Genomic DNA, 24,472 nt, shown 5'->3' with positions numbered 1-24,472 from the left:
CCCTTTACAGAATCAGTCACCAACATCCTTTTTCTTCCCTTATTTCCTTTCTTCTCTCCTTTGCTGTTTTCTCTCTGCCACAATAAGTCTGTCTAAACATGTCTGGAGTAGGGATGAGAAAGGAGTCGTTGCCGATGCTGATAGCTGAAATCCAGGGGAGTGGGAGCAGTCAGTAGGTTCCAGGCTCCTGCTCAATGATATAGCCCCGAGAGACCCTCTCTAAATACGTTGGCATTGCTCATTTCCCTGTACCCACAGTGAAGCAGCTGGTGTCTTCCCTTCATAGAAAGGCAGAGAACTTGCATTCAGGGGCTGTGACTAGATCAAATACCAGAGCTCTGCAGTCTAATATCAATGCCTTGAAGAATTCCTCCAGCCAATATTTAACAAGTCAGCCTGAAGATACAGCTGGACCCTATAACCGTTAATTTATTCAGACGAAGTGAGGCTTTTTGGCGAGGTGCCCCTGTTGAGGCCTTGGGGTATACAACTGCAGAATACTGATGATTCTTCCAAGTTTGGACATGGAACTCAAACTGAGGCCCACAGTGTAGCCCCTGTCCACTGGCAGTGATCCTCAGCCAAACCATGGAAGGTTGTAGGTCTGGCTTCCGCTGGACCCAGCTGGGGAACTGTCTTCTCTGGAGATCTGGGGGGTGGGGGGGGGAGAGAAGGCATTACAGGAAGCTGAGCCCTCGGCTTTGACTTGTACCCTGTGTTTTGATCTAGCTTCAGAAGGTAATAAAATTAATGCTTAATGCCCATGCTCTCTTTTTCCTCAGTCCTTGCCCCTACTTTCTACAGCTGGGCCGTAAATGTTTTGGAAACATAATGGGTGGAGTCTGGGACATGGGAATGAAGGCCGGCACAAATGCTGGCTTACCAAGCCCTTGCTTCTTGGCAAATGTCATAGTTTTCTTTTTTTTACAAACGGGACTCCCATGGATGCCATCTATGACTAGAGTTAAAGAGTTTCGCAAGGAAAGGCAAGTAGTTCAGGATGAAGGATGGTAAATGGATGCTTCCTTTTATATATTTATTTTTGCACTTCTGAATGGTTGATATTATTAGTAAATGACCCTTCCATTCACAACATTAAATTGTATTGAAACATTGTCGATAACTTTGTTCAAACTAAACCCACTTTTAAGGCTTAATAAGAGAAGCCATGTCTTGTGAATGTGATCTATAAAGCAAATAAGTCCTGGCTCCTGTGTCTGTGAAATTAATATGTGAATTAGGTTCCCATTACACAAGTAGTTGCTTCTTATGCCTAGCTGTGTGGTGATATATTGTGTACCCTAATAAAATTTGCTTGAAGATCAGAGAACAGAACAAGCCACTAGATTAAACACAGATGCCAGACAGTGGTGGCACACACCTTTAATCCTAGCACTTGGGATGCAGAGATCTGTCTGGGTCACTGTGAGTTCAAAGCCACCCTGGACTACATAATATTGATTCAATCTAGGAGAAAACCAGAGCCAGGCAGTGGTGGCACACATCTTTGATTCCAATACTTGGGAATCACACACCACTAATCCCAGCACTAAGAAGGAAGTGATGGCTGGGCAGAGAAAGGAATATAAGGTGTAAAGAGACAGGAACTAGAGGTTTTTTCAGGCTGAGGAGTCCTAGAGGTAAGGCATGGCAGTGGCTTGTTCCTTTGTCTCTCTGATCTTCAGGCAAATTTCATTAGGGTACACAACAATATATCACCACATAGCTGTGAAGAGGTCAAAATGGGAGAATAATGTGCTGGGATCAGGGCCAAGGTACGTGAATTTGTCTCTGTGGGCATAGCCTGTGAACTTCCCAATTTGACGATCTCCTTGGTTCAGTTCCCTCAGTAAGAAACAGGCATGTTGATCAAGAGAGGTGGCCATCCTATGAGAGTGGAGCCAATGCATTCCTGACCAGATGCCAGCATTCACAATAATAAAAGAGTCAAATGCCAAAAAGATCAAAAGAGATGATCCCATGTTAGCCCCTAAACCCCATTTCAAAGTTCTTCTCATTTTGGAAACAAATAAACCAACAGCAACAAATCTTTTCTATCCCAACTTTGAAGGCTTTTCTTGGTTGAATTAGAAAATGGTTAGTGAAAGGATGCTTTGCTCTGACCTTCAGAACAAGTAGATTTCAAGGGTAGAACAGGACCATCCGTGACTGAGGATGAGGCTGGACTGGGGTTAGCCGATGGTTAGTGCTTTGGCTTTTTTCTCAATGGTGATGTTTTGCTGATTCGTTAACACAACTGGGAAGAGAGAGTAGAGCAAGTAAGTGTTCTGTGTTAGAACAGGATGCAAGGCAGGAATCTGCCTAAGGAACAGAGGTTGGAGAGGCCTGGGTTCTCATGAGGCAGCTACATTCTGAAGAACAAGGCAGGGAGGTAGACCCTGGAGATAATATTCTCTGAAGAGGCCACAGTTATGCACAAAGGTGCTGCTTCCCCCTTCTTATAACTACTCCCCTCTAACTTCTGGCAAAGTTCAGTGAGTGACACATGGCAGGAAGCACTTTTATTGGAAGCAGCCTTCCTGGGATAATAGCCTTTCTTCCATTTTTATATCTAAAAGTCTAAACGTTGGCCTCAGCTAAATTTGATCTTCCCTTTGTGTAGCTGTGTCAACTTTGGCAGCATGGGAAAGGAGGGAAACTTCGAAACAGGAGAGACACTCCTGGAGAACGTGTGTCCATTCATGATCACTGGTTTCCATAAGTCTTCAGCAGGAGCCATCTGTTAAATGCAAAGACGAAATAGTGACTCTGAGCACTGTGTTATCTCAATGAACTACTTCCTAGTCACTGTGATTTGTGTATTTGTCCACTTGGCAAATCAGTTCTTGGCAAGTTCAAGGTGCTGGAGACTCACCAATACATTTTTGATAAGCGTTCATTTATCCACAATTAGGAACTTATGGGGTGTATTACTCTTCTAAGGAGGGAAATGAAAATTGTGGTCAGAAGAATCTACAAGCATTTGATTGAACACCAGCTAAACATTGCTAATGAGTTGACCTTCAGAGTGATTTCATCTCTTGAAGCCATGTTTCTGAGTCAGTTTCAAAACTTCACAGAGTAGTTTGCCTTGGGAATGATCTACAAATATGCCCAGAAAGTCATGCTTTTTAAAATTCAAGAATCATTGTCAAAGGGACAAATACAGCCAAAGTATACTAAATGGATGTTTGAAAATGTCACAACTAAACTCATGATTTTATACAATGAGTACATTGTTATAAAAATAAAACAAAAGTATCCTCTTCAAGCTTGTCTCTTGATAACGTTTCTCCCTCTTCCTCCAGGTGGTGTTCCAGTAACACCCCCTCAAGCAGGACCTTGGACCCCTGTTGTCTTCAGCCACTCTCCAGCTGTGGTCCCCGGAGCCATAATAAGTGGCCAGCCTTCAGGTTTTGGTCAGCCAATCGTTTTTAGTACAACCCCAGCAGTTCAAGTTTGGAATCAACCTTCATCGTTTGCAGCCCCAGTTTCCCCTCCAGCCCCTGCAGTATGGTGTTCTCCTGCACCTGTGGCACCCAACGCTTGGTCATCCCCAAGCTCTCTGGGGAATCCTTTTCAGAGTAACGCATTCCCACCTCCCGCCCCGACCACTCAGTCCTCTCCAATGCTTCCTTCTGTTCTGGCCACACCTCCTCAACCACCTCCCAGAAATGGCCCACTAAAGGACATCCCCAGTGATGCTTTCACTGGCTTAGACCCACTTGGGGACAAAGAAGTCAAGGAAGTGAAGGAAATGTTTAAGGACTTCCAGCTGCGGCAGCCACCTCTTGTACCCTCAAGGAAGGGAGAGACACCTCCTACTGGGACTTCAAGTGCCTTCTCCAGTTACTTCAACAATAAAGTTGGCATTCCTCAGGAGCATGTAGACCATGATGATTTTGATGCCAATCAGCTGTTGAGCAAGATTAATGGTAAGTTTGCTCCCTTATCTGCTAACTAATGTTTCAGCTGTCATACAGTCCCATGGGGAGCTCCGAGGACCCTTCTATGCCTATCAAGAGTTGAAATCCTGATTCTTCTGGTGTTCAGGGCTGTGGAAGTAATTGAACTATTTTACCCAGAGCCCTTTACATCAGCCAATCCCAAGGACTGGCCCAATGCTGCCCCCCAGTGACCATTCTTGAAAGGGCTTCCAAGAACTATAGAAATGCGATGACGGGATTGTGACATGTAGAGAGCCAAATGATAATCTAGCCCACATCCCATGGCCACAAGCAAGGAACTTCTGAGTGTCTTCCACTTTAGATAAAGTCTATATGTAGCTTTCCATTCTGGTGGAAACAAATTAAGTTTCAAAGAAAAGCCAGTCAAGGAATGTGTTGTGTGTGTGTGAGCCAAAGCTTGTCTACTAACTGCTTGGGAACTTTGCCTTCCAGAACCGCCAAAGCCAGCTCCCAGGCAAGGTAACCTCTCGGGTACCAAGTCTGCTGACAATTCACTTGAGAACCCCTTCTCTAAAGGAGGCTTCAATTCATCACAGCCCTCCGTAAGTATCAAATCCTGGAAGGCATGCCACATACCACATAGCTCCCTGAATCTCCCTTCTTTATGCATGCAGTAAATCTTTGGAAGAATGCCTATTTGCCTATGATGTGTTCTTAGGAAACTTCACAGTGTGAACATCCAGCCAAGCCGGAATGAGATGTTTCACAGGCATTATCATCTCCTGAACTTGAGGGATAAGACCATCAAAAACCTTCCTTTGTATTTCCCTTAATCTGTCTTTTGAAAACAGTATGAGAGAAGCTGGTCTAGTCTTTTAGAAACTTTTAAAGATAAATTTCTTAATCTCCCATTGTTAGTTCTATACCTCATCAAAACCATTCTTCCAAGCTGAGGGAAGCAAATGCAATTCCCCACAGCCTTGACTTTGAACAAACAATATGTACCATCATTTCCAAGCAAGTAGACAAGGCTCACTGTAAACATGTACAATGTCTGATTGCCTTATGATCCAAGTCAGTGGTTCTCAACCTGTGGATTGCAACCCCTTCGTGTTGACTGGCCCTTTCACAGGAGTCACATATCAGATATCCTGCATATCAGACATTTATATTATGCTTCATAACAGTAGCAATATTGCAGTCATGAAGTAGAAATGAAATAATTTTATGGTTGGCGGTCATTACAACATGAGGAACTGTATTAAAGGGTCACAGCATCAGGAAGGTTGAGAACCACTGCTCTAAGTGATGCTTAAATGAAACAGGTTCAATCATGTGTTTTTTCTTATGGTTATAATAGTGTTTGTTGTGTTGTTTTTATCTTTTAGGTGGCTTCTCAGCCTGCATCTTCTGATGCCCACAGGAGTCCTTTTGGAAATCCTTTCGCCTAGCTTCCGTAAGTGGCAGAAACTATTTAGCATTTTTTTTTGCAGTGGTGAATGGTGTGAAACTGTGAAATAGAGAGTAAAGGGGAAAGTTTTATTTTTAGAATTGGAAAGAAGCTACGTATGTGTAATTTGGGAGTGATACATATGAAAATCAAAACTCTGATCAGTTAATGAGGCTGAGCATTTAGGAAAATAATTCTTACAAACAGTCAAGCTAAGAGATATAAATTTATATCTTGTATATTTGATACTTCAGTTCTATATGGACGTCTATTCAATAGAACATGATCTCAAATTCTCTCTGTATTGGAGAGTGAACTTGTTCTGAATCCCCTGCCTGCACCTCCTAAGTGCTGGACTTACAGACATGCACCACTACACCAAGTTTTATGTAGTCCTGGAGATCACACCCGGGCCTTCATGAATGAAGCACTCTCCCAGCTACATTCCCAGACCTACTTCTTTAAAAAAAACATCCATGTTGAAGGGGAAGCATCCTAGTAACAATTGGGCTCTCTATAAAAGGCCCAAGTTTGAAGGACTTTCTGAAGCCGTCGGATGAGTCGGCTAACCAGATGACAGTACAACTTCTCTTTTATCCTTTTCCTCACGGGTAATTTCAAGCTGGTCCCTGTGGTGCGATGTGTCACTCTGACACAAGCGACAGCTGTAACTGTCGCCTTCAGAAGCAGTGAAAGTTCCAAAGGAGTGAGCGGCTTGACGGTGCCATCTCTACTGGACTTTATCCTAGAAAAGCTGAATCTCTGCCAGGGTTCCATGTAATCTGTTCGTTTCATCAATAAATGACACCAAGTGTGTTCTAATCTCATAACACTGGAGTGAAGAGGAAAATGAAGCGTATAACATCAGAGAAGGCACAGCCAGAGGGGGTTAGAACAGTGAAATGAATGAAATGAATCCAAACCCATTTTATTTCAACATTTCCTCATCCAAGCCAGGCTAAACTCTATCTTGAGTTATCTGTAGTAGATAACTTCCTCACATATAATAATAGTAATAGTAATAAAAATAATAATTATTATTATTATCTCCCCTTATTCATGGAGAACGCATTTCAAAATTCCCTGAGGATTTCTGAAACCATGAATTACAACTTAGTGCCAATCTGTTTTTTCTTATACATAAATGACTAAAATTTCACTGATAAATTAGGCACAGAGATTAACAGTGGAAAATAATAACAATAATCTGTGCAATTAATAGGTTAGGTAGTGCAATATTTACTTGTCCTGTTGGTGCGCCAAAATGCCTGAAAAAAAGCAACCTAAGCAATGAAAGGCTCATGGTTCAAGTCCATCATGATGGAGGAAGTCGTGGCCACAGGAACATGGACCAGCTTGTCTCACTACATCAACAGTCGATAAGCGGAGACATGAATGAATGCTGGTGCTCAGCTTGTTCCTCCTTCTTACTTAGTTCGGGATCCCATTCCAAGGATCCCCCCTCCCATATTTAGGGTGGGTCTTCCCAGTTCAGTTACTCTGACCCAGTTAATTCCTTACAGATATAAATGTATTTAGTATAGGGCCTCACTCTGTAGTTCAGACTGGCCTTGGTTTTACTATATCGTTTTGAAATCCTGTGCCAGCTGCATGCACTGTCACATCTTGTGGATAGGACTATTTTGTTCTCTCTTCACATCAGCTCTGGGATGAACTATGGCTAACATTTGAAAATGATCTTTGAATGTGTAATACATTGATATTCAACCCGAATATCCTAACCTTTCTTCTACGTGTTTCTCTAGGAAGCTGTAATGCTGACTCTCCAGAGGAACAAGAGACTGGCATTAGCCAAGGACAAAGCTGATAGCCAGAAAACGTGCTGACCTCTGCCCGTGTTCCACCCTTGACATATTATCTGTTGCCTTACTTGTCTTTGCCTCTTATAAACTGCCTTTTACTTTCTGTCTAGGCTAAAGCTAAACTGAAACTACGGCTTTACGTAAATTAAGCTCCTAAACTCTCTAGCTCAAATATAAATGAAGTAGCTTCCCTACCAAATCCTTGTCTCTTGTGCCCCTAGAACCTTCCAGAATACTCCCCCTTCTACCCTCCAGTTGGGAGGTGTGGCCACCTTAACCCTTCATACCATGTTGCCTTGAGTAAATGTCCAAATCCTCATAGCTCAAAGTCATTTGGTGTTCCTGGTGTGCAGCATAAACCTAAACCTTCTATTAATTGGACAGCAAGACACCTTGCTTTCCATCTCCACTCAGAAAGAATTTTTTTGTGTAAAATGAAAGCAAGACTAACTTCTCAAATACACACGAGGACCATTTCAAGATGACTGTCTCTCAGCTAATTGTGTCATTTACCAATCCTGCCCAAAGAGGTGCTTACAATTGACTTGAAGCGGAGAAAATTCTGACTCCAAACATAAGGCATTATTCAAAGCTAATAAAACAATTTCTCCCTGGGGCCTCAAATTGTTTTCATTCCAGACATTTTGTAGCTGTTTGACCCTGGTGACCTTATGGCCTAAATTTTGCCCGATGACCCTAATTTCGTATCATGTGATTTTTTTTCTCAATAAAGATGATTATTGTGTGCATTACTTTAAAAAAAAGTATAATTTCTCTTCATTCTGATGATTTCTCCCAGGACCTAGGCTGTTCCATTTTTTAACCTCCTGCTGGGTATTTTAAATGAGAGAAAAGCATCATTTATCTCTCCCTGTCTTTGTCTCTCATTCTCTCGTCAGTCCATTTTGCTCCTGGCTTTGTACAAACAATACCCAGGAACAGATTTTCATGAGTCAAAAAGCATTAAATGACTCACAGATCTGGAGCACACAGATACACACCCACTCCAGTCCTTGTTAGTCCTGCGTCTAGACTCTCCTCATTCTCCATGTGGACTCGGGGGCCATTCTCTTAAACTAAAATTCAGTTTAACACAGGAGGGGAGCTGGACTCAGCTCAGCAATGAAGGACTAGATTCTACGTACCAAACACGCTGGGTCCTTCCTGGAGGTTGTGCACTGCCTTTACCAAGTAGTTGGAAAACTTCCTTGAAGCCGCAATCAGATAGTTACTAAGACCATAAGAAATGAGAGGAGAGAGGGTGATGGACGAATGTTTGGGGTTATTGAAAACCTGCCTGCAAGATTTCTCTCATAACCTTGAAAACCTAAGCAGTGCATTTTCAGTCTTTTTGTTATACAGGACTGAAGGGTTTGTTCCTGCCAAGCCCTTTCGTTTTCTTTAGTTTGTGTTAAGTATTTTTTCATGTTATCTCTTGACCCTTAATGCTCAGGTCTTGTGGGTGTTCATGCAATCTTACCTTTCAGTGGAAGAAGATGACTGCTCAGGATTTAAACAAGAAGCTGGTCTTGTGAAACCCTGTTGATTAGCCCCAAGTGATCCAAGCTGAAGTCCTGTGGGTTTCTGTTTAATGCTAATTGTTAATGATCTATGGCATATGTTCTTTTTCTTGTCTAACTTCCTACTCAGTTATTATAAACAGAGACTTGAAATCATACTTTAAAATTCCAAATACCTAAAGATGTGCTAAACTGGAGGTAACTATTTCTAGATGGTAGAGTTTTTGAAAATGATCAGCCACACAACTGTTTTGTGCGTTCCTGTCTTCTTGTGCACTTTTCTGTATGCGAATAAAGCTATATAAATTTACTCATTCAATAAACTGGAATGACAAAAATTTCATGTCATTGTTAGCTTATTCTAGTATTTGACCCATGCTTTAGATGGACTGTTATCAAGGTATAAAACACACCTGCTGGAAGGTGGAAAACTGCTAGTTGTACACATTTTGGGTTGTCATAGTAATTAGAGAAAATAGAAATCCATGATGTAGAAACACAAATAAATTATCCAGTCTCTTTCAATTTCTTATTCCCTCTCACGTCCACATGCATTCCCTTATGAGTTTAATGAAGTTAGTAGATGGAGTTGAATGGAATTAGTAGATCAGAGTTGCTACAGATCACATGACAGTCACTGGACAGTGTTGGTCCATGCCTTGTGTCCTTTGCGTCTCTGTTATTCAGTCATGTTTGGCCCCACCCAAACACATGTGTAGGGCTAGTCTGGATGGGTACTAGCCACTTAGAAAACCTGCAGTGTCAGGCTGGCAGGTCAATGATCAGCTGAGGACACTCAGTCATGGCGCCCTGGTATAAGTTCAGGGATCACATTTCAACAAAGACCTGGAACAAATCCTAAACTAGGCTCTGGAAGATACAAAAGACTGGGTTTTGAAACTAACAACTTTCAAGAGTAAGATTCTGGGGAGGAACCATCCTGTGGTGCATGCTATTATGGGATGTTTGGGTCTTGGTCTTCTTCCCCACCTTAGCTGAAAACAGTTGGTATCTTTCTGGCCACTGAGGTACAATGTAGAGAAACAAGAAGACTGGAGATGAGCCCCGGATGAGGGTGAGCTGAGGGCTGCTGGGAAGGACACACCACAGGTTATCTGGTTTATCTGGGTGTTCTGCTGTGTGTTTAATTCTCTGAGCTCATTCTCTTTCCATGTGACTCGATATATAAACTTATGCTGGGGGTTTAGCATTGCTCATGTACAAGAAGACATTCATGCATTGCAATAAGAACCACTGTTGGACAAAACGGGATGTGCTTATGGAAGTAGCCCTGAAACTGAGAGCAAATCTATCCTGTGTACTCTTTGGCACTCAGACCTATCCTGAAAGTGATACTTCATGGGGAACCTCAAGCTTCTTTTAACCATCCAATGTTCCTAAGCAAAAGGTTGAATGTTAACAACTAGAAAACCCTAAGATTCCATACGCAAGTGCAACCCAAAGGGAGAAGGTACTGATTTTTATTACAATAACCCCTCACTGGGGGAAGGCAATGCTCATTATGAATAGTAACTCCATTCTGCTGATCCATAATCCAGTGAGGTAAATCTGTATCCACTACAGCTCATATGAAATTGGCATCCAGGTCTTAGAATGACTGAAGTTGCCCTAGAGCGTAGGGAGTTTTTCTAGTGGGTATTTTGCGGCAAAACTGTTAGAATAGGTCCTCTTCTCCCACAATGTCAGAGCCCTCCATCAAGTCACGTGGCAAGGCTCTGTCTTCCTGTGCTGACAGCAAGGCAGGAAAGAACAGGCCAGAAACAACTCAGAAATGTGGTTCACCTTGGAACTACCTGATGAGTGAGGACTCTGACCCAGAGGCCTGGAATAGGTTCAAAATAAAGTCTTTCACTGAAAGATGGGAGTTGCCCAAATGTTCCTGGTAAATATTTAAGCTATCACCCTTTCAAGTGATTGCTCAACAACAAAGCACCTAATACTTGCCGGGAAATGGCATATTTTTAACGACTCTTTTCTGATGAAATAATAATGATAGCTACCACGCATGTTCTCAGTTTGTCTGACACACAGGGGTATGAAGATGGCTACACATCGGCAGTGGGTCTGTTAACATGTCCTAATTACAGGATGCTGATGGACCAGGGCCAGACATTTGTCATCTCATCCCTGGGTACCCCAGCCTGTTTGTCCTTGCTTTGCTGGAGTTATGTGTGTGCCGAGTTACAGACTTCTGCTTTCTACTGAAGTCCTAGCAGTGCCGGTCTCTACAGAGAACACAATGTGGGTTTCTCAGTAACCAATGAAGGCTGAAATAGTTAAAAGGGGGGAAAAAACATACAAACAAAAAAACAAGTCCAGTTCTGAAAGTCTTCATGACTGTGTTTTCCTTGTGGTGTTTTGTATAGGTTTCTATCTGTCCTCTTTCCAGTCATGGATATATACAATGGTTGACTTCAGTTATTATTTTAGCTTGTTGTTGATTGTTTTCTAAGAGGAATAGGTTAAAGGGTGACCCAAATGGGTTGTAGCAGAGTCACAGATATGTTTAGAATATGATCTCTAAGTGTTCCCCTACCCCTTATATTGACGGAGTGCCACAGAAATTTTCATGTGGAGTCGGGGAGAGGAGAGTATTAGACACAGGAGCTAATAGGGAGGGAAATGGAAGAGTTGACGTGACATCTGCCTCCTGCTTCCTTCACTGAACTGAGAGATTGGCTGGGTGCTTACATGTTAGGAAATGATAAAGCTGGAAGCCGGGAGAGGATATCTGTTTTTGATAAAAGGATAAAAGACCCTGGGATCTGGGCAGCAGTTCTCAGCCTGCCTTGGGAATGAGCTGACTTCAGGAAGGAAAACACTCAGAGAAGCGCAGAGTAATAGGCATCTGACCTCAGAGCCAGGATTACCAAACAGGAAAGTGACTTCCATCCCCCACCCTATGTGAGTGTATGTACATAGTCAATGGTTACTTCTAGGGCTCTACCTTTAAAATGAGAGAGCAGCAGATTCTGGTAAAGGGGGTTCAACACACCATACTCTTGAGACTCCTTTATCTGAAAATTGGTCTATTCTTAAGAACAGATATTTAAAGAGAAAATAAAGTAAGGAGTGAGACCAGGTCACTAAGGTCTGCCCATCTGAGTGATGGTCAGGGAAGATGAGCTAGCAAAGGAGGGGGAGAATGCAGTTCTTGATCCCCAAAGCTGAGGGAAGCAAATTTTGATATATGAAACGAGGAGTGTGGACCTCCAATCACTGATGTTACATTTGTTAAGCATCAGGGATGGTAGTGTGCAGGTGCATCTAAAACCTGAACTTGACGCTGACCCCAGCCAGGTGTTCTGCACAGATATGTGTCTCTACCATTCCACATGGGGAAAAGGGTTATATTGTGGAAGCATAATTTAGCAATACAGACTTCCCAAGGGGATTTGAATAAATGGGATTTTAAAAAGGAAAGAGAAAGAAAATCTCTTTACTAGTAGAAAACCATGAGGTTCCCTTCAGGGTGGAAACTCTTAGAGCTGGAGATTAAAGCCAGTTCATTGCCTCCCTGCCAGGGTCCTGTACTAGAGGGAGGAGACTGGTTAGGGGTTGTCACAACCCCATGCTGGATGGACATAACAGAGAGTCCTAATTAAAATATTGACCACAGGACTCACAGTGTGGTGGGAGAGCCTAACACACCAAGTGCAAACCCCAGGGACTCATCCCTAGCTGAGACTGGACAGGTGGCATAATCTCAGTATGCAGCATTTCTTCAACTCTGTGATGCAGCCATTGAGAACTAAACTCATTTGCGTGTATAGATGGCCAGTATGTTATAAAGTTCCCATTTTCGTCTCTGGTGGCTAGTGTGTGTTATACCAATAAAGATGTTGTTTTTGCTTCTCCAGTTTACTTCATCCTAACCCTCCCTTTCTCTAAGATATGCACAAAGCACAACCTTCACCTCAAAATGTCAGATACGTGGTAGATGCCAGGAGCCGGGAAGAGTTAAAGGCACTGTAAAAACGAAAACCATGCTATTCGTAGAGTGTATACATTATATAGTCTATATCATCAATTTTTAGGTTGTTGTTATGTCTTACTGTTCTCATCATATCGCTGTCTAGTATAGCCTATTGATAAAGTCATGTAGCAGTTTGGAATATCCTCCCATTCAAACCAATCAGTCAAGATATCCTTTTCCCCTCCACCCCTCAAGACAGTCAATCTTCCAGGGAAGAGGTGATTTTGTGGTATTTAGTCATGACAACTTACCAAATTGAAGACTCACAGTCTAATCAGCTAACATCTCATTAACATGAAACAGCATCCTATGCTAACTTATTTCACATCCTTACATCCACAGACATCCTGAGAGTGTCCACAGAGACCATCCAAGAGTCCCCTGTGCACTCAGACGTAGCTGACAGATCTGGACTGAGTCCAGAGGCCAACCACCTGCCATTAGCTAAGGCTCATGGGAAGTGTCCCTCTGACATGCATTCATTCACGGACGTAGCTGCAAGCATGTCACCGGTAAGAATCATCTTATGGCTTGACAATTGTATGTGGCTTACATGTCAGTCAGGCACCTGGTCTCCACAGTAAGCTCACAAATGGATGAAACTAGTTTCATTGGCTCTCAAGCTCTGTATGCGAAAAGGAGAAGCATCAAGGAAAGGTGATTAGATCCCTTTTTCGTCAGGATGGTCCCAAGATTGCTAGCCCCATAATCTGTCATCCCCACCACGACCAGATGCCTAGTTTACCTTTGCATATGCCAATGGCTGAGATTTGCTCTTTTGTAACTAATAATTAATCTATGAATGTCTCTTAAGAATTGTGTCAGCCAGGTAGGGTAGTGCACGCCTTTAATCCCAGCCCTCCAGAGGCAGAAGCAGGCAGATCTCGGAGCGTTGGAGGCCAGCCTGGTCTCCAGAGTGTGTCCTAGGGCTACACAGAGAAACCCTGTTTTGAAAATTAAAAAGAGTTATGTCAGAGAGCCATGCATAAGGTGCATGCCTGCAACCCAGCCCTTGGAAAATGGGTGCAGAATGATCAGGAGATCAAAGTCATCCTCAGCTGTGTAGTGAGAGGGTTTAAGGCAAATCTGTCTCAAGCAAAACAAAACAAAAGTGTTGGGAACAACTGGGTATAGGCTCATACCTGTAATTCCAGCACTTGGGTGGGGGCAAAAGAACTTCAAGGAGTTCCAGGCTAGCCTGGGCTGTCCTGTCCAACCCCACCCCAAATAAACAAAACAAAACAAAAGATAAGAATGGTGTCATGAGACTCTGTAAACTCGTGATACATTACCCACAAAACTCCATTAGATTCTCTCTCTCTCTCTCCTCAAATTGTGTATTCTCAGTTCCAACCCTTGCCACACATTAGAAGGATCTAAGAAGCTCCAGCAGTTAAATTTGAGTATGATAGGGAGTAGCAGACATCCACATTTGCAACATCTCAGGTCATTCTCTTGTGCAACCGGTGTTCTCAGAGACGTTGCATCGTCCACATTCTTCAGTTCTTCCAGAACCTCCCACTCTCCACAACCCTGGAGAATGTGGACACGTAGAGCAAGCAGTCTTTTTTTACAGCAGAGGAAAATGCTATTTTTTTAGTGTGTCCTTCCATTTGTAAGCAGGCCAAATCCTTTTAGGGGTTATTGCTAAAGCCTTGTGGAGCTTACATCATATTTTTTTTTTTTCAGAAGAATCCACTACGCGTACAAGAAAGAGATGGGTAAAGTTTACCAAAGAAGCGTACATTTCTACACTTTACCTTGCTTATGTGGTAGTAAACCACAAATCTGATTTTCAGAGGGAGGAGAGGTTAGAATGTCCTCTTCTGAGCATTGCCATTTCTGTAGTTATTTTGAGCTTAGGCTTCTTATGACAATAATCCAAAGGCCTCTCCCATAAATGATGCCTCTCTCTTCATCTCTCCTTTCAGAGTCTCCCAAGGAAAGAACTTCTAGGACTCTGCTTGTTTGATTGCTTTTGTTTTTACACAACGCTACTCCTAATTTTTAACCACTTCAGCATTTTTTTTTTTTTGCTCTATTGCACAATGATACCTGGTCAATAAGGGAAAATAGCAGTCCAAAATTACAATAAATGACTCTCCACTGGCTGGACTTTCACCTAGGCAGCCCACACCAGACACATACAAACAAAACCCTGAACATATACCAGCAGTAAATGGTTCCCTGCCCTCTGGTTGCAAAGAAATGCTTCCCAAGACCCCAGGGCTGCCTTGGAGAAGCAGCATGTCTGCAGGCAGGACCATCGCCTTAGTGATTGCCATCTTCATCTTGGAAATCAATGCACGGATCCCGGGACCCACTCCCAGGTGAGTCTGTAACTTGACTGTTTATCTCTGGAATTCTACTGTGGAATCTGCTGTCTCAGGGTCCAGCTCTTAACAGCAAAGTAGGAAAAAAAATAAAGGTTAAATAGTGATATATAAAATGCCCAGGATTTAAACTTTCCAGACAAGTGAGAAAAGTCAGGGTGTGTCTGCCGGTTTGCTACGGAAGCCTGCTAGTGCCTCTGGGACTTTGTTCTAGAGAAGGAGCTCAAACGTTAAGACTAAGATAGTCTGTTTAAATATTTAGAATTAGGAAAAAAACTGGTTGTCGCCAGTTTGTGAAGATCAGTGTTGATCAGTGTCTACTGTTTGAGAAGTTTACAATGAAGGAAGTTAATCTTTCCATCCCTTATCTCAAACCCTAATACTTGTTAACTGTTGACCGAGCCGGTTGTGGTGGCGTGGTCCGGTAGGATTTGCTGAAGCAGGCAGAAGCAGGAGGATCACGAGTTAGTTTGAGGCCAGGCTGGGCCACACATGTAACTGTTGGCTGTAGGGCTTTTGGGGCCCCCACATGAAATAAAGGTTAATCATTTGTCTCCTGTGACATCCCATATTGTGCCCCATGTTTTGTGTCCTGGGTCTTAGGGTCTACTTGCTCTACCCAAGATGGCCATGGTTCTCTAGATCTAATGGCCATGCCTCCAGCACTGTCTCTTTAGTTCCTTTTTACCTGATCCTACTTGGGGTTGCAAAACCCATAAGCTACAGTTTGCATACGGTGTGAGGGAGTCCTCAAAACGGCATTGCTGGAAGTTCAGTCCCCTGTGTGGCAGCAGAAAGAGGTGGTGGAGCCCCTAGGGAGTACACACTAGTTAGGTCTCAGGATTCCACAGCCATGAGTGGACTATCTCTGAGGAATGGGGGGCCAAGCCTAACAGAAGTGGCCCCTAACAGGTCTGTCTGGCTAGGCCCTTCCTCAAACCCTTGTTTTCTTACTAACACATGTCCCCCTTCTGAACACAGGGCCTTCCCTTTCTGCTTTTAATGCCCATGTTATGACACAACCATGGGAATCCTCTCCAGATGCCTGGCCATGCTGTTTGCAAGTCGTAGTCATCAGAGTGTGAGCAGGGTTCTCTCCCTTTAGACATTACCCACATCAGGTATTCTGTGGGAGCAACACAAACAGAGCGTGACACCACGCCAAATACACCCAGCAAACTGAATCAACAGGACAATAAAAGCTTCCTGAACATCACTGCACTCAGCACTGCCAGAGATTATGACTCCATGAGGCTCCCTTCCTTCCATCTGGATGTCACAGGACAAGGCATAAACCTGTGTCATCCAATGCAGCAGGATCTTCTCTGAAGACAGAACGGGAATACCCCCAATGCCAACATCTTCCTGGACACTGTTCCACTGTTCTAGTGAACTTCGACATGTGCCCAGTTCCCCTCAGTTTAACCAAAGTCTATTTTGACTTTCCTAGTCAGCCTTCTGACTGTGTTGGTTGTGTTCAGGATTGCCTCTTCCAGGAGAGGACTCAAGGAGGAGAAACTCAGACCCACTTGAGCCCTGGGAGAAGTAGCTCAGCCAGCTTTCCTCCCTCCCACCCACTTCCTCCGCTGACATTAGCTAAGCAGTATCATCCTGCTCAGAGAATGTTTTCATTTGGGGGGTATCTTAGCTCAGAAGAAATGCGTGCACTGGGAGATACGCTGGTTTTCTTGTACTTAACCTGACCCTCTCGTAGGTTTTTCTTTTTTAAATCAAACAACTCACATTTCTAGACTGTGGCTCAAAACTGAAAGGCTGTGGGAAGCCCACGGTTGCTTTGAAGTTCACACCCCCCGGGTCTGGTCACACTCGGTTGTTCCAGGAAGGACCAGGCAGACTCCTGGTTGGCCCCAGATCCTGGCAGTTGCCCTCCCCAGTTCTCCTGAGCATCCTGCACTCTCATCGCCATGCCTTCAGCCTGTGCCAGAATGTCCCCACTCAGAACACTCTGTGCTGTGCCCTTTGGTGGAGGATGAGGTTAAGATGAAGGGTTCAGTGACTTCCGCAGCTACGTGAGACCGTTTGCTTGAATATTGGCAGCAATATTTCAAATGATTTACTTTCTGTTTAAGCATTGTTTTATTTTACATACCAACCACAGATCCCCCTCTCATCTCTCCTGCCGCTCCCCCACCCCTTGCCTTTCCTCCCCCTGACCTACCCCTTTAAAAAAAAGAAAAGATTTATTTATTTATTATGTATACAGTGTTCTACCTGCATGTATGCCTGAGCACCAGAAGAGGGCACCAGATCTCATTATAGATGTTTGTGAGCCATTCATGCGGTGGCTGGAACATGAACTCAGGACCTCTGGAAGAGCAGCCAGTGTTCTTAACCTTGGAGCCATCTCTCCAGGCCCTCAAGTGATTTCTAAGCATACATATTCTTCAGAAAGGAGCTAGATGCCCGCAACTCACATCAAGTCACCATTATATACCAAGCGTGCAGATTGAACCACCTTTATAGACCAGCTGTGCAGGTTGGAATGAGTAGCTCAGTCCCTGTCCTTGGTCTATAAGACACTGATTGTGGTTGGTTCCTATGGCTGCCATAGGAAAGTCCAAAATCTAATTGGTTTAAGCAAGCTTTCTGTCTCCTCGTCTGGAGCCTGGAGGTCTGAGAAGAAGATGTTGAGAGAGCCAAGACCCCTCTGCCACTGTTCTGGGGCCTTCCTAGCTTGTGGTGGTAGCCTGAAATCCTTGACATACTTTGGCTTTCTAACCCTGTCTCTGCCACTACATGGTCATCTTTCTTTTTTATTTTCCCTGACCACCTTCCCACCATACTGGAGTCCCACCCTGGGTTAACATCAGTTAGGCAAGTATTCTAATGCTGGGTAATATATATGCTCAGTCCCCAAATCAGTCTACGTCTCTCTTTCTCCCCCCTTTCTCTCCACACATGCCACCCAAGCAAAGCCTTTTCCCATGAGTTCTGGAGATCAAACTCATGTCTTCATGTTCATACAGTAAGCATTTTGCCTATGGAGCCATCCCCCAGCCTCCAGATTTCTCTTTTTATATGGACACCAGGTGTATTGGATTAGGACTTACTTCAGTGATTCCATTTTAACTCAATTACTCCTATCCAGATCCTATTTACAAATAAGTTCACATTCTTAGGTACCAACCAGATCTTAGGACGTCAGCATATCACTCACTTTTGGAGGAAACACAATTCGGTTCACACATTTACCATGACAGAATCTACCCAGTAGTGTTTTCATGCGAACGTTAGTTATCACGTGTGTAAAGCAACCAGAGCTTCTGCCCCAGGCCTATGGGAAGAATTCACTAAGCATCAGGTATATTTTTATAATGATTTCATGGCTCTTTTTTGCTTTGAGTTGCCTCCTTGTTCAGGAGAAGGGATTGAAGTTACAATAGCTTTTGGGAGGATGTCACAAGATTCTTGGAGCTTTGCTAATAGTAAACTGCTGGGGGATTTTTAACTCTTGCATCAAGGTGAATTCCCAGGAGAATAGGTCTGGAGGGAACCATCATCTTAGGTTTCTCTGGGTAGAATGGAAAGTTTTACATCCAATCTGAGAGGGAAATGATAGCTCAGAGTATAGCTTCGGGAGCCAGGCTACTTGCAGAATTCAGTTTCCACAGCTGCACAGCTGTACACCCAAGGCAGATCCTGTTTCCTCCAAACTCATGTGTCTCAACAGAAACTTCACACTGCATTTGTGTAAACTTGGTTCTTGTGTCTCAGAAACTAGTGTATGACAATGGAAGTGTCTCGTATCTGTTGCTACTGGAGCTAGTCCTGACGTGCATGTCATCAGTAAAAGCCATTTTATGCTGAGCCATTGGGAATGAATAAAATCAGTCTTGCAAACTCGGGGATGTGCCTTAAAATGTTGGCAATGGGCACTTCAGTTATGTTTCCACTTTATCTTTGTGAACTATGTGAATTTAGCATACAGTCCTGATGAGCTGAACTTTCCCCACGGCTAACGACTCCTCGTACTGCGATATCTTCCCGCTTGTGCCAAGCACACTGCCTTGAGTGTGAGCAGCTACAGTGGTTTTTCTTTTTCTGGAAACTTCTCTTCCTAGTGGGAAGGGGAGGGGGGTCCTTCCTTTAATGTATTTCTGGCCCAGAGCTAGATCCCCTGTGGTGCTGATGTCCATTGCTTTGATCTGGGGAGTGCCTTCCCAGCAGAGATGGAAACTCTTGATAGGCTGCATGCACTTGATAAGCACATTTCGTGTGAGAACCCAGAAAGTGCTTAGCAAACACTTCTCTGCTCAGCCTAATAGCTCAGCAGGATGATAGGCAGGTGGTGAGTGCTGTGCACACTCGGTCCGGTCCGCAAGCTACACAAGGTTATCTGCTGAGTGAGTCAAAGGGGCTGGCAAGGCAGTGCTGGGCTCAGAGCAGGGGTGGGGGAATATGGGCAGAGTTATTTGAGGCCACTGATCTCCCATCCTAATATTTATGCAGCATGCTTATTCACCAACGTTCTGTTTGCATAACCTTTTAGTCTCCCCCGCTAATTCCCGAGAGCCCTGCTTTTCCAGAGCGTTGGGAGAGCCAGACACCTGACATGGTGAGGACAAAACAGCCAGGGACTGACACAGCTTCCCATTTCTTTATGCCCCGTTGGGCATCATTTCATTGTAAGATTGCTGTCGATCTAGGTAAAGCACTAGGTTGTCCGATGATTGATGTACTTTATTCGGATGGCTATATAAAAATAAATTGTGTGCTTTCTTACTAACTCACTCTGTCTCAAAATGTCCGAAAAATCTCGAGGCTATTCCATCCAGGCATTATTGAACAAGCCGTGACTGCTCAGCTTATTTCGAAGATGGTTTGAGTTGAGGGAGGAGAAAAGCAGAGACGAGAGCGAACTGCACTGAACCAGGCAGAGCAGATGTTGATCCTAAGCCATCAGTAGTTTGACCTGAGAGGAGGAGGACAGTCCTCCATTTGTATTTCCCATCTGTGAGTCATAACCGATGACACTTACTACTCAGCCTCAAAAGGAAACGCTTCAGAGGAAAGCACTTAGAAAGCAGTCATAGAAGGCCGACCCTGGCTAAGCAGGTAAAGGCACTTGACACCAAACCCGGTGACCTGAGTTGGTCCACCAGAACCCACATGGTACAAGAAAACAAATGACCTGGGAAAGTCCTCTGACCTCCATCTGCACACTGCGGCAATACCCCCCTCTATAAATGAACAAATAGACAGATGTGTCTGTCCACAAACTTGAAATACAAGAAATAGAAATTAACAACCCCACTTTGAGGTTTAAATATAAGGGTTTGGTTTTTTTGTTTTGTTTTGTTTTGTTTTGTCTTGGGTTTTTTTTTGTTTTTTTTGTTTTGTTTTGTTTTGCTTCATTAAAACCACTTGAGGTTTATAAGCTAAATTGTGTTCCCATAAAATTGATGTACTGAAGTCCGGATGCTCAGTGTTTACCAATGTCACTGTATTTGTTACATTTTGAAATCTAATTACATTAAAATGTACTTAAAAGTGAGACTCTATCTGATATAGGTAGTTGTGGGAGACCAGCTCCCACACTTATTTACCCCAGGGACTCTTGAGAAGTGAGGGATAAGAGACTTAGATAGAAATAAAGAGGGGAGAGAAACAGAGAGAAACACAGGATAGACCCGAGTGGGCCTGGATCCTTATCCACCGGCCTAGAGCTTTATTCAAAAGGTCTATTTATAACAATGCCAAGGGGAGGGGCAAAGGACCTCCCCCTTGCTACTTACAGCCAAGTGTAGACTTGGCTTCCAAACACCTGGTACTCAGGCCATGGTCCAATCAACCTTTTATGCAGTCCTGCTGGGTACAGCCACTAGGAAGCATAGATGGGCTCCAACAGAGAGTGTCTTCAGAAAAAGTAAATTTGAATACAGAGTGAAGACTATATGAAGATACAGGAAGTCCAGTCCCACAGGATACAACTACAGTACAGCCGGGCGGTGGTGGCGCACGCCTTTAATCCCAGCACTCGGGAGGCAGAGCCAGGCGGATCTCTGTGAGTTCGAGGCCAGCCTGGGCTACCAAGTGAGTTCCAGGAAAGGCGCAAAGCTACACAGAGAAACCCTGTCTCGAAAAACCAAAAAAAAAAAAAAAAAAACAACTACAGTACAACTCAGAAACTTAAGGTTCAGAGATCACTGCAGAACAGGAGCAGGAAGATTGTAAGAGCCAGAGGAGCAGGCAGTTTGCTGAGAGATAGTGTCTCCTAAGAACATCAGAAGTTACACCCAGAAAGTCTCACCAACAGGATTGCCTTAACAAGGACACCAACAGACATGCTAAACTGCATGAGAGCTCATGAGGCCTTAACCCTGCACAAAAAAAAAAAAAAAAAAAAAAAAAAAAAAAAAAAAAAAAAAAAAAAAAAAAAAAAAACTGTAGCCAACTATGAGAGTGGGAGAAATAGTCTTCTCCAGGGAGAAGTATACCAATGGCTTATCCAATACCAAATAGTCAGCCCTGAAAACATACATACAAGTAACATAATACAGGCAATACAGATTGAGCAGGTTACATGTAGTTACACATTTAGCAATATATATGTATATAACAATTAATTTTTTAAGATTTCTCTTTTTTATTAAGACATTTTCTATTCATTTTACATACCAACCATAGATCCCTCCTTCTCCCTCTTCCCTCCCCCCAGCCTTTGCCCCCAGCCCACCCCCATCCCCACATTTCCCAAGTCAAAGTCTCCCATGGGGAGTCAGCAGAGCCTGGTACATTTAGTTAAGGCAGGTCCAAGCCCCTCCCCACTGCACCAAGGCTGTGGCGCAAGGTGTCCCACCTTAGGCACTGGGCTCCAAAAAGCCCGCTCATGCAATTACTTTTTAAAAAGAGGCCATGAGCCGGGGTGGTCCACGCCTTTAATCCCAGCACTCAGGAGGCAGAGGCAGGTGGATATCTGTGAGTTCCAGACCAGCCTGGTCTACAGAGAGAGTTCCAGGACAGCCAGGGCTGTTACACAGAGAAACTCTGTCTCAAAAAAACAAAAATAAAAACAAAACAAAACAAAAGGGCATGAATTTAAAAGCAAGCAAGGAGTAATATATGGGAGGATTTAGAGGGAGGAAAAGGAAGGGAAAATAATGTTATATTCTCAGAAAGTATGAAATAATTAATAAAAAAGAGATACAAGGAAGAGAATGTGACCATCTACAAGATGATGAATGAATCCTCAGCAGAGAATAACCCTACTACACCTAATCTCAGATTTCCCTCCTCTAGAATTGTGGGAGGGAATTAAATTTCTATTGTTTGAGTGACCCAAGCAAATTAGTATACTGAGTATAAGATCTAGAGAGGAGTGTAAGCACTGTGCCCAGGGCAAGCATTCAATCTTAAAGCATCTTCCTTTGGGGGTAGGATATGTTATTGAAGGAATGAACTCAAATCACAGTCCAGGAGAGCAATAAAAGATCAAAGGTGAGGATTGAGCGCTTTGTACTAAGTCCAAACTGGAGTGAGATTGTTGAAGCAGAAAGAGTTCTTAAACAAGATGTTAAGAAGGAGAGGAGCAAGTGCACATACAGTAAACATGGGTTATTAATGCAAAGGCCTTTAGAAAACTGCATACAAGCAAGGTCACGGTCACTACAGCAGGGTTTAGTCACCAATGTGTGGGCAGAGGAGCAGAACATCTCCCCAGCCCCCATCATTGATCAGGATCTAGTTGTACCCAATACAGAACTATAACTGCCTTTGGAGTATTTCAGTGGGTTCAACCTCCCAAGCACGATTCTCTAATATGCATCATACCCTCTGATAGGTAGTTGAGAGATAAAGATCTAAGGGCGCTGGTCTATAGGGTGGTTTCAGAAACCAAAGAAGTGATCACCCTTGGGGAGATGCTGGAAGGAAATGCTAGCATCTATCTAATGCCAAGTGAGCAGTGGATAGATAAGAACTGATTGTCAAATTTGAGGCACCAAGATGTTGAAATGGATCATGGATCATGTTATAAATAGACAAAGTGTAATGTAATGTCTGAAACCAGTGATAGGCTACTTCAGTGACATATTTAAGCCAATGATGAGCTCAAGTCTGAGTAACGCTGAAATAACGAGCACCCCCACACCTATATTTATTCTACACCCTCACTTATCACGGATTTCCACCAGATGTTGCCATGAAGTATTTTATGTACGGTTGTTTTGCCTACATGTGTGTCTATATACTACCTACATGCCTGGTGACCCCCAAGACCAGAAGAGGGCATCTGATCCCCTGCAACTGGAATTACAAATGGCTGTAAGCCATCATGTGGGTGGTGGGAATTGAACTAGGATCATCTGGAAAAGCAACAATTGCTCATAACCACTATCTATCCACACCCCAAATTACTATTTTTAATATCTCAAGATTACGAAGTATAACCAGTATAGAACGCAGAGTATCTCTACCACTGCTTATTGAAACCTGTCAGTTCCAAAGAAGCTTTAATGAAAAACTTCTAGTAGAGAATTCCTTAGCTAGGCAACTTCAAACATACATCTTATAGAAAGATTCTGCTAGGAGTTTTGGCATCTGTGTTATAAATTTTTAACCTGTATTTCCAGAAAGTGAGGGCTAATCCTGGAGAGCGTGGATTTGGCCTCAAGTCCAATTTTAAAAGATGATTGGTTACTCCCACATTTCTGCCACTACGGTACCAGGGGGTATACCTGACTAGGCAATTCATTATTGTGGTTCACAATGTTCATAACTGGGAGGGAGTGGTGATTACTTTCCCCCTCCAGTCATGTGCACAGCACATTCCAGGGCTGTGGATGCTAGCCACTAAAGATGAAGCTTCCAGTTAGGTACCAGCTACAGTTCTCCGTGTTGAATGACACGAGTTTTCAGCAATAGGGTATGACTGTCAAGTTGTAACCAAGAGCATCGGCCACAGCCTATAATGTTTTAGGGGGCCTATGAGACCCCATTGGCAAACAACTTAAAATATATAACCCATTCCTAGTACTGACTACTTTATTTGGTAGCATATGATACCTAGTTGAGGTACTGTATCCCTTTTATAGGGTAACTCCCCTTACATTCCTTTGATATATGTATACATTTTAGGAAGCTTCTACAGTAGTAGGTTTCTATATGATTTTTTTTTTCAAAAAGACTTTAGTGTTAATTATTGTCCCATTCTTTCATTTCCAGAGTTGGCAATATAGATGAAATCTCTTTTCAGATCTTGGGTTTCTCTTGCCTCTTTTTTCTTTATGCCTCAATGAATAACTCTCCTTTTAAGATCTCACATGATTAGAATGAGTCCACTAAAAAGCAAAGGATAACCTCCCATGCATCATGTCTGCAAAGTCTCTTTTGATGTGTAAATAACACTCATGGAGACCAAGGGTTTTAAATATCTCTAGGGGGCAGTCTCCATACCATATTGAAAGATGTGAGCCTTGTCAC

At 43.3% G+C, this 24,472-nt stretch overlaps 2 protein-coding genes and 1 long non-coding RNA gene across 9 annotated transcripts in view; 2 read left to right on the top strand and 1 right to left on the bottom strand.

The window, feature by feature from the left end:
* Positions 1-9,039, top strand: part of Dab2 (DAB adaptor protein 2) — a 135,518-nt gene extending 126,479 nt beyond the window's left edge. For all 6 annotated transcript variants that reach the window (XM_076551835.1, XM_076551836.1, XM_042261477.2 and 3 more), the window contains 4 exons: positions 3,309-3,935; positions 4,401-4,510; positions 5,297-5,364; positions 7,125-9,039. In XM_076551835.1, coding sequence (XP_076407950.1) covers positions 3,309-3,935; positions 4,401-4,510; positions 5,297-5,359 — 800 coding nt within the window. In that variant the 3' untranslated portion in view covers positions 5,360-5,364; positions 7,125-9,039. The remainder of the gene's footprint in view (positions 1-3,308; positions 3,936-4,400; positions 4,511-5,296; positions 5,365-7,124) is intronic.
* On the bottom strand, positions 1,086-14,701 carry LOC143268659 (uncharacterized). 2 transcript variants are annotated; one of them, XR_013044715.1, is made up of 4 exons: positions 13,991-14,701; positions 13,444-13,642; positions 13,252-13,323; positions 1,086-2,740 (listed from the first exon to the last, which is right to left on the bottom strand). It is a non-coding gene; the product is annotated as an uncharacterized LOC143268659 (long non-coding RNA). The 2 variants fall into 2 exon arrangements; XR_013044714.1 differs by having other exon boundaries at positions 13,252-13,642.
* A 59-nt stretch (positions 14,702-14,760) lies between these two features.
* The window catches only part of C9 (complement C9), a 41,739-nt gene continuing 32,027 nt past the window's right edge, over positions 14,761-24,472 (top strand). Inside the window, exon 1 of the mRNA XM_042261478.2 lies at positions 14,761-15,028. Coding sequence (XP_042117412.2) covers positions 14,907-15,028 — 122 coding nt within the window. The 5' untranslated portion in view covers positions 14,761-14,906. The remainder of the gene's footprint in view (positions 15,029-24,472) is intronic.

This window comes from Peromyscus maniculatus, chromosome 15, assembly GCF_049852395.1.
Source record: "Peromyscus maniculatus bairdii isolate BWxNUB_F1_BW_parent chromosome 15, HU_Pman_BW_mat_3.1, whole genome shotgun sequence".
Lineage (NCBI taxonomy): Eukaryota > Metazoa > Chordata > Mammalia > Rodentia > Cricetidae > Peromyscus > Peromyscus maniculatus.
The sequence above is the reverse complement of the archived record's forward strand: the minus strand, read 5'-3'. Positions and strand labels throughout refer to the sequence as shown.